Source organism: Anguilla anguilla, chromosome 6, assembly GCF_013347855.1.
Source record: "Anguilla anguilla isolate fAngAng1 chromosome 6, fAngAng1.pri, whole genome shotgun sequence".
NCBI lineage: Eukaryota > Metazoa > Chordata > Actinopteri > Anguilliformes > Anguillidae > Anguilla > Anguilla anguilla.
In genome coordinates, this window is record NC_049206.1 from 18,469,226 (window position 1) to 18,479,399 (window position 10,174).

Sequence of the window (10,174 nt, forward strand, 5' to 3'; positions counted from 1 at the left end):
CCATGAAACTAAGAAATGATGGTAAATCGAGGTCATTGCCCAACTATGCTTTGTCTACACACCAGGTACTGGTCACTGAAGCACTCCATGGCTGGATCTTCAGCTTCAGTTGAATTTATAAAGCCTTGCTTTTATTAGAAATTCTGTTGTGCAACACCAAGCATTCTCACTATCGCTAATACTTTTCGCTACACTGACCTAAATATTTGTATTGCAACCAATAAGGAAGTAACTGTATACAAAGAAGTGGAGAGAATCGTTACGGTAACTGTAAAAAAAAATGTCTGATCTTGTCGCTTTGATGCGAACCGGTCAGTTTTACAATGTTGCAAACCACTTTTTTATCCAATAAAAACGCATTTAGAAATGCCACTGTACAGCACACATCCATAATGTTGATCCCCTGTCCTCTCATTGGCTGCGGGGAGCGCACTCTGTCCTTCCTTGCTCCTCAGTGGAGTGCTGAAGCTGGCCTCTGTCACTCCACGACAAATAAACTCATCAAGCAAATTTTACCTATAAAATAATTAAATCATTTCAGCATTAAAGTTCATAATATAAGGTTGGTGCTTATGAACAAAGACAGTAAAGTGATGTCTGTGCTGCTGAAATGTTCAATTAGCCTATGTGCTATTCATTAAATATAATTCAAAAAATAAAACACTCATTATCGGTCCATGACAGCACCCACTGAACTTCAGCTTATGGCTGCCAGATTTAAAGCCAAAGAGATGTTTTCCAGGCGTTCAAGTAAACTCTGTTGCGTAATGCAATGCAATTTGCGTGATTTTGCGGTTGGTCTGATTTATTTTTATTTTTATTTAAGCTCATCTCTGGCTGATTATATTGTTAATCGCAATTATTTAAAACGTCTTCAGCTTCAGTGAATGCAAGTGCAGAGAACAAAGAGTATATACATCCACAATTTAAAATGCAAAAAAAATAATCATTTTGTTAATCAGCTAATAGCCTAATTGAGGAGAACTGCCGATATCTCTTGATAATCTGTACTATGTGAATATAATATAATGTGCGTATATGAATTTAGCAATGCCAAAGATGAAGCTCGTCAGATTCACTTTTATTTCTTTTTTATTATATAGATGGGTGAGGAGATAGCTGCACTGGTGTAGGCTCGCACACAGTATGCCACCGGTAAAACCGAACGCTGCGACAAGTCGGTTGGACGCGTCACGTCCGTTGGTAAGACAAGCTTTTAAGCATTTTTTGCAAATGGGCGCTGTAATAATCTTGTCAGCTTCGCATTGATCATTGGTATCGTAGGCAAAGTACTGCCATATTTCACTTTGAGCACCCTGCTTTTCAACAAGTTAGGGACGGTAAGTGTGATCTACTGCTGCCATTACATCCAGCCAACTCCTCTTCCTCCACAAACGAAACAGCGACACAGCCAGCTTTCTCTAACTCACATTTCCACACACACACAGACACAGGTCACTAGGCATGCCCACTACATCAATGCGCCCTTCAATTCTTAAAGGCACAGCATTTATTTTCCAATAGATAGCAACCAATTTGCTGCAATAGAAAGCAATTTCAGGTGTGTTTTCATTAAGTACGGATTTTGCTAAATGCTGGAGTTGGACCATTTTAACATTTTGGTAACAAGGTCATATTTTCCAGGACAACTAATTGTTTTCCAGGTCATTTTGGCCATTCTCAATTTCCATTACTTTTCTATGAATGGAAAACAGCATTTAAAAATGCCAGGTTTTCCAGGACAGTGTCAAAACTACAACAGTGAAAGAAACAGATACAAATTATCAAAAAAGGAAATGTGAGTACCTCCTCCCTGTCCAAACCCAAGAGAAGAAGGAAACCCTCCACCACTAGAGTAGGAAGCCACCATTCCAGATGGGGTACCTATGGAAAACGTGCACAGTACATTTCATCAGTGGATGCAATGGGGCATCTGAGAAATCAGCATACCAAACAAACTGTGGCTAGGCTAGGAACAACAATCAACCTTACACTCACTCACCCACCACCCCCAGAAGACTGTTTAACATTTGCCAAAATACCGCCGCCTCTGGCTTGCAAGACACGAAATGCAAATAAGCCACATTTTATAACATTCCCCCGCATTCTTTTTGGCTGTCTAAGGCTCCACGTGCCTTGGATGACTGCGTGTCCGCTCAATGAAATAAAGCAACAGGACAAATTAATGCTTAAACATTTTCTGTTAAAAGATATTTTCTGTTAAACTTTCAAAAAAGTTAACATTCATACACATACATCATTTTCTGGCATTTAGATTGCACTTACAGCAGTCGTTAAGAATATCCAAATCAAATTACATCCAAATTGAAATGCATTCAAACACTGAAAATGCGTGCATCTGTTAAGTGCTCGAAAATGGACCGGAGGGAAAGTGCGTTGGGAACGCACGCGCACACACGGTCGTCGGCGCTTGCCTTAAATACGCCGTACATCCAACCACTCAAATTCTATTCGGCGTTCCCGCGGAACAATCCTCGGGGGTCCAGCGGAACAACGGGCGCGGGGCGACTGGCTGGCGTTAGCATAGCCGCCACCTGCGAGGCGGCCCTTACCCAGCAGCGACGAGGAGTCCTTGCTGAGGGCGGCGGCGACCGACGGGTCGATGGCGGGCTGCCCGTCCCCAGCCGGGAGCTCGGGCCTGGTGTAGTCCCGGCTCTTGTCGTTGTTGTACTTGACGTTCAGGTTGATCAGCTTGGAGAAGTCGATGCGCAGCGTGCAGCAGGAGTTGTAGATGTTCTGCCCGTCCAAGGACTGCAGCGGAGGAATGCGACAGACCCGGTCAGCTCGGTTAATGATGAGCGCCGCACAGTCGACTGGAAACGCTCTTTTTTTCCCCCCACATAACGTGCAGCGAAGCCCATTTTAACTCATGTTCACTTTGTTTACTTCCGCAATAAACACACTCTCGCTAAGTGCCTTTAGCGGGGTTCTGCAGTGCTGCTATTTCAGAAGCGTTCGTTCCAGAAAATTGACGTGTGCTAACTGGAAAAATTATTTAGGAGCACATCTGCCAATTGAGGTGTATTAGTGCACTGCTGAATTTTTCCACTTAGAAGCATGTGTGCTCCTTGGAGAAAATGTTAGCAGTCACTACAGTCTATATACAATTAACATGAGTTACTTATGCCTGCCAATTCATGCTGCAATTGTATAGTCACTATGGCACTGTGACCTTCTACAGAATATCATGTCTCTGCTCTCGTAGGCGACTCACAAGTTTGGCTTGCTGGGCGTTCACGGGATCGCTGAACTGCAGCAGTGCTTGAAACTGATTGTTCTTCGTGAATGTGATGATCTTCATGACGGTGCCAAACTTTGAAAAAATCTAGTGGGGGGGGGGGGGGGGGGGGGGTACAATACAAGTGTGGGAGATCAGAAATGCAAGTGACCTTCAATCACCATAAATCACTCATTAAAAATGTGCTCATATGTTGTTAGAACATACACACACAACACACACACAAGCATGTCTTGGGAGGGTTAACGAGTATTATAATAATTATTAATGAGACCAAGCAATGCAGGTCACCTCACTGTAGCCTCCTGGAACGCCTGGAAGGATCACTGATCCAAAACGGAGCCGATTTACAATGCCCTTGGCTATCATTTTATCAATCAATAAATAAAGTTTATAGTTCCATTCTTGAGTACTGCGACAGTTCAAATGTCAATAATACACATAGACTAACACGCAACATACACACCTCTGCCATAAACAGTACAAAATGGATAATATTAGACAACAGATAAACATAAATTACAACAAGACAACCATGATATGCTTTGTCAGCAGCCATACCACCATGTACCCTGCTCCTGCTGATTGGCTGAAGCTAAGCAAGTGTGGGCTCGGTTAGTACTAGGATGGAAGACTTCCTGGGAAAATTAAGTTGCTGCTGCAAGTGGTGTTCAAGAGCCAGTAGGAAGCAGTCTTAGCGCTGGTTAAATAAACCTGAGTGCCCCAAGTCCAGTGATGGGACACTGTGCAGTAGGAGACGCCTTCTTTCGGATGAGATGTTAAACTGAGGCCCTGATTCCCTGAGGTCATTAAAAACCCCACGACACTCCCTGCAAATAGTAGGGGGCTCCCAGGTGTCCAGGATAAATTCACAACCTGGCTCTTTCAACCTGCCAGCTAATCACTCCCCAGTTTAATTGGCTAAAAATTGCTCACTCCTTCTCCACTGCAGCTGATCTGCAGCGAGCGCTGAGGCGCAAAAATGGCTGCCGTGCATCACCCAGGTGGATGTTACACATTGGTGGTGGTTGAGGAGTTTCCTTCTTATCACTATGAAGTGTTTTGAGCACAAGAAAAAAGTGCTATATAAAAGTAAGGAATTATTATTATGATTATAATTACTGTTTGGGCTAACACAAATGCTAGCTATAACACTCGTACCTGCTGCAGAACGTCCAGGGTGACAGGGTAGAACATGTTGTCGATGATGATTCTGAGCACGGGGCTCGGGGCCGGTGTAAGTGCGCTTTCGCTTGCTGTCGACCCCGAGGTGGGCGTGCCTCCAGACTGGACGGCCGAAACTGCCTGGAGGACAGCTTGGGCACGCTTTTAAAGGGGAGGGAGAACAAGAGCTGATCGTAAATCATCAAACATCACTGGCTGGGGTGTGTCTTTCACTTAAAATGCAAGAACAAGAAGTGTGTAGCTGAGTAGTGATTTTTCCCATTTGCGAGAGACTGAGATGATGGCCTGGCTACATTTGTCTTTGGGCTGCTCATTGCTATACATACATTCAAAAACAAAAAAACAACTTCTTCATAGCTTTAGGAGTATTTAAGTTCAAGGGTTTTGGTCAACGGGTTTTATTTGGAAAAATTATTTGGTATACTTTTCATCGTCTTTTTGTGCATATGAAATCAGAATATGGAGATTGGCTTTCAGAATATGGGAAGCAAATCAGTATCCAAGCATTCAAAACTGACCAGACAAACTGTTTAGCTGGGGACACAAGATCCATTTACGAAATTGGAAATTCTCTGTATGTCCACACAAACTCTTTCCTAGGTTCTCTGCTTTCTCATAATTCAACACCAGGCGTCTTTAAGACGTTCTATTCGCTCTAAATCCCCTCACCTGGTTGAGAGCATTGTCTGTCTTGAGTTCTTTGTGATTGGAGTACTGGATGAATACAGGAACATTGCGAACATGAGGCGTCACTGCCGTGTAGTAGTTCACCATGGTAACGGCAGCCTCCTCTGTTCCAAGCTCCAAGAATGCCTGTTACCATAAAAAAACAGTGAATAATCAATGAAGCCAACAGTAAATTCTCATCCTGCAACCTGGTCATCCAGACGCAGTTAAAAGCTCAATGCAACATCTTCCCCATTTTCAAACCAATTCAGAATACCCTATATCAACGGTAGGCCAGTCCTATCACTGCAGCATCCGCTGTCTATTCAGAGGGCAAGAAACTAGCAACCAAAATGTGCAGTGAGCTAACTGCATTTAATAACCCTCAGCCCACTCCCTACTCCCCGCAAATGCATGCACGAATGCACAATGGGCCAACAACTTCTACTGCACCTGAGGACTGCCATCCAAGGAATCACTACCAAGTAATGGGGACATTACACTACTGACTGAAACCCTCCTTGAGTGATGCTATTACTCCACTGCACTCCAACCAATGTGATTTGTTCAAAACACCACATTCAAATGGAGCTTAACTAGCATTTGCCATTAAATCAGAAATATTAAAATCAAAGCTTGAACTGAACAAACTGGTTCCGAGAAAAGTAATGCAGTTACAATACCCACGTTCAAAACAACCGCTGGTAACTTGATGAGGACAATTGGCAAAAAGATGACCTGTGATTTGCTCTCCAACCACACACCTGGTTTTTCCCTTTCAGCATCAGGATGTTGGTGACTTTGCCAAAGGGAAGACCCAGGGCAATGACCTCCGTCTCCGACACCTCGCTGGGCAGCTTCCGGATGTGGAGCACCCGGGATGGGGGGCTATCCATCCTGTCGTCTACCCTTAGCTTTTTGCTGTCATTTCCATTGGCTGTGACGGAGTTTGGACTGTTGTACAAACTGCCTGACAGCAGCTCATCTGAGCCTCTCTGGTGTGCGAGAGAGAAACAAAAGACATGAAGGCATGCATTCACAAAGACAGTGACTAAATTACCATAGAAACCAATGAAACACTCCTGTTCAAAATTATTTTGGGGACCAGGTGATTAAAAACACAGTAGCTGTAAAACTTTTGGCCTGGTTTAATCATGTAAGACCAAAAAAAAAAATGTAATTACATAAACAAACTGCAATTTCACCAGAAGCATTCAGAAAGTATCTCAGAAAATTAAAGGTTTTCTCTAACCACCCAAGCTATTGGCCTGCTGACCACATATACATAAAATAGGCTATTTAAATGAACACATCTGGCCATTCATTCACAGCTTCATATCCATGCAAGACAAGAGTCTCCAAATTAGCACTGAACATCCAAGCAAACCAGGAAAGCATGTTCAGAATATTTGACTAAATAAATGTTCAAACTGTTCCAAATGCAAATATATTCCAAGACTGCAAAAAGGCTAGTTCTCTTTATTTTCCCTCAATACTATCAAATTAAAAAATTCACCACTAGTTCAGTGGAAAATTAGATAGGAGTGCGATCATTGATATTTTGGAAGATGCTGAAGGTGGTTGTTTGCAGTGTTTTCCCACTGAACTAAAAGTAAAATGTGCAATCCATGAGTTTAGCAGACACAACCTAATAGCATAATACTTTTATATTTACATTTTCTATAAAAGTCACAAAGACATCAAAAAAAGGAGTAGATTTGTTATATTTTTACACTTTCATTCAATACATTCAATATATTTGGTCCCAAAAATTTGAAGTAATACTATAGTACTGATAGGGCAGGAAAACAAATAATGCCGTATCATATATGGAAATTAATGAAAATTGGTCAGGTAGCCAACTGTTTAGGCCCCATTACTGAAATCAAGTTACTTAACACAACGTTACATCTAGCCTACGTTCCAGGAACATTAGTTTCTCAACATTCAAAAGGTTTTCAGTTACAAATGAAAAATTATAGGAAAGAGAAAGCTTACCTTTACGCCAACTGCAACATCACTGACAATGCTGTAACAAAAAGGACTAAATTACTATTTATTTATTTATTTTCTTGTAGAATTTCGGTTAACGCTATCTGGCCCACAATACACGAGCAGCTAGCCTACTGGTTATTTTACAACAGCATGACCAAGTATAGCATCATCGCCTCAAAATGAGTCCATTGATGCTGTGATTTTAAAAAAACGTGACTTCGTCACTATATTCGCTAGGTAGCAAGCCAAACAGCTATGAAGCATTAAATACGTTAGTGCTAATTGGGAAACTGAAAACATCGTGTAAATGTAAATATTAGAATGTGTTCTTGTTACTTGCAGTCGAGGCTTATTTCTTCTGTAGTCCAATGTAATTCAAATAGCGTGTACCCAGCATTACAAACTGTTACTGGTCAACTAGCTTCCTAAGGCCTAGATAAGCCGCAGAGGCCTACGCTGCCACAGCTAAGGTTAACTGATTATACGAAATGCTCTTACCCAATTGCCAACGTTTTTAGCCCTGTTCACTTCAAACCATGCGGTTTTCCCAACAGGTTTGTTCTTTGTGCTTAAAAAATATCAACGAGCATGAATAACTTAAGACTACCCATTCCACCTAGCTGCGTGCATAAAACTGGACTAGCTAGTTAGCTACCAAGCTAGCTAGCCACCAAGGGAAGAGGCTCATGTCATACAATTAGTCTACCTAGCTAACTAAAGATACTAAAGAAGGCTAGATTCTACCTAGCGACGCGTAGACACGTAAATTAGACTCAAAATACAAAACGTGTAATGCAGAAATGAAATCAGAAACGCATTGGCAAGCTAGCTAAAGTATAGCGTGGCTAGAATATTAATTGAAATATGCAGCGGGTATGAATAACTTAGCTAGCATCCATATAAATGTTCCTATGTGCGCCCTGTGTTAGCATAAGCTAGGTAGCTAGCTAGCCATCTAACGTTACCACAAACAAAGGATTCTTAACCCACAACAAAGCGACAGACACCCTCTAGGCACCTTGTCGCGCTAGCTAGCTAACGAGCTCCAACAGTCTGTTGCATAACTGCAACAGTTTCCACAACGATATTGAGGTTACGTATTTCATTTCAGAATGCTAATGCACATCACTGTATCCGTTATAGTCTTTGAAAAAGAAAATGTACACTAGCAAAGAGTGCGCGTACGTTCATTGTAGCAACGCTAGCACTATAACTAGCTCGCTATGTTAGCAAGCGAATCCGTTCACGTAGCACTAGTTAGCAAACAACATCACCGTTTCTGGATCACAATGATTTCCATAATAAGTTGGCTAGCTCTGTAAATGTACCTTTTTATAACAGCGTCAGGCCACCACTACAATCACATGGCTTTTAAAATAAATACAACAAACAACAATACATACCCGTCCATTGCCGGAGAAGCTATGTCTACGTTGTGGTCTCACTTGCTTCACCGCACCTCTGCCAGCACCACGCAAGACGACAAAATGGTGGTCGAAGTTCGTCCGGAAAAAGCCGAACATAATCGAAAGATCGACGGATTAGAGTATGTGAACGGAACCATGAAAAGCGATGATACAACATTCACTCTCAAAGGGACCGTAAATTTCTAAAAGAAAAAAAAAAAAATTATCATTTTACCGCCAATGTAATGACATACAGTTTGTATGATTATATGCCCTAGTGACCCTCTGCAATTAAAACTATATATATATATATATATATATATATATATAAGCAAATAAGCCGCATTTTCATAAAAAACAAAAAAAAAAGGCAGAAATGTTTAATTTAAATGGGGACAATGAAATCAATATAAAGCACAGTTCCTTCATTATTAATGCATTATGATGAGAATGTCATTCAGTGAAGGCACCACATGCAAGGATTAGCCAAAATGTCTCATGTCAGGTTGGAATCCAGACTGTAGCCAGCAGCTCCATAGGGCGATGTGCAATTGGCAATTTCATCATTCAGAGTATGGGTTCCATGTTTCATCGCTCTTCAGCAACCACTGGTCGATTGGGCAACAATGGATTTGACACCCGTGGCATGTCAAAGCCACAGATGAAAGATCTTCATCCTACTCCACACAGTGTTAGCTTTGCTGTAGTTTGCAATGTGAAAAGAAGCAGTTGGTGACACCATACGTTTTCCTGAACTGGCAGTGGATCACCCTTAAACATGTTAAATAATTTGAAAAGAGAATGGCTTTCAGAACAAGTTGAAGACAGGAACAGTGTTCCTTGACCTCACAGCCACCTATGACAAGTCTTTCTCCTCAAACTGTAAAGAGTGCTTCCTGCCTGGACAACAGAAACTATAAAAACAAAGGTGCATGGAGGAGACAGACAAATAGGCTCCCACATGGATCAGCCCAAACCTTGTTCAACCTGCACACAAACAACCTACCCAAGACCAGATCGCACAAATTAATCTACGGCAATGACATCTGGCTGGCAACTCAAGCGCCCAACTTCAACTCACTGCAGCAAATGCTTACTGAAGACTTCTTAAAACTGGACCCAGTCTCCAGTGTTTTTCACTTTCACAATGCTAACACAGCAAAAGAGATAAACATCCAGAAGATCAAACTTACGCTGAAACATACCCTGAACCCAACATAACAGGGAGTGATGCTTGTCAGGACCCTGTCCTTCAAAGAACATCAGAAGGGAGTAGCGGCTAAGGTAGAGTCCAGAAACAATCTGCTCTGCAAACTTGTAGGCTCCAATTGGGGGGCAGTCACCACCACACACTTGTACGCATCACATTGTCACCCAGCTTAATGCAACTATGCATATCATTCAACACAACAACAAACCACTCATTCAACACAACTTCCCTGGTCCCCTGTGGTGAGTTTGTATATTTAGATTCTTGGGGGAGTAAGTTTCCAAATGTGAAACTTAAAGAAACTGGTGGAATGAAATCATTAGGAATGGAACCTGTGACACAATTTCACCCAATTGATGCACATTGCAGATAACTGAAACAGTCATATTTCAAACAGACCACTGAAACAATCATATCTCAGACAGACCACCTAGGCAGACCACCAAAACATTT

The 10,174-nt window shown here is 41.9% G+C and overlaps 1 protein-coding gene across 1 annotated transcript in view; it reads right to left on the bottom strand.

Moving 5' to 3' along the window:
* The window catches only part of LOC118230104 (polypyrimidine tract-binding protein 2-like), a 14,522-nt gene extending 5,891 nt beyond the window's left edge, over window positions 1-8,631 (bottom strand). The window contains exons 1-8 of the mRNA XM_035422871.1: window positions 8,509-8,631; window positions 7,109-7,139; window positions 5,875-6,105; window positions 5,114-5,257; window positions 4,421-4,585; window positions 3,236-3,346; window positions 2,574-2,772; window positions 1,807-1,884 (exon numbers count right to left, since the gene is read on the bottom strand). Of these exons, the coding sequence (XP_035278762.1) occupies window positions 1,807-1,884; window positions 2,574-2,772; window positions 3,236-3,346; window positions 4,421-4,585; window positions 5,114-5,257; window positions 5,875-6,105; window positions 7,109-7,139; window positions 8,509-8,516 (967 nt within the window). The 5' untranslated portion in view covers window positions 8,517-8,631. The remainder of the gene's footprint in view (window positions 1-1,806; window positions 1,885-2,573; window positions 2,773-3,235; window positions 3,347-4,420; window positions 4,586-5,113; window positions 5,258-5,874; window positions 6,106-7,108; window positions 7,140-8,508) is intronic.
* Between the last annotated feature and the right edge of the window lie 1,543 nt (window positions 8,632-10,174).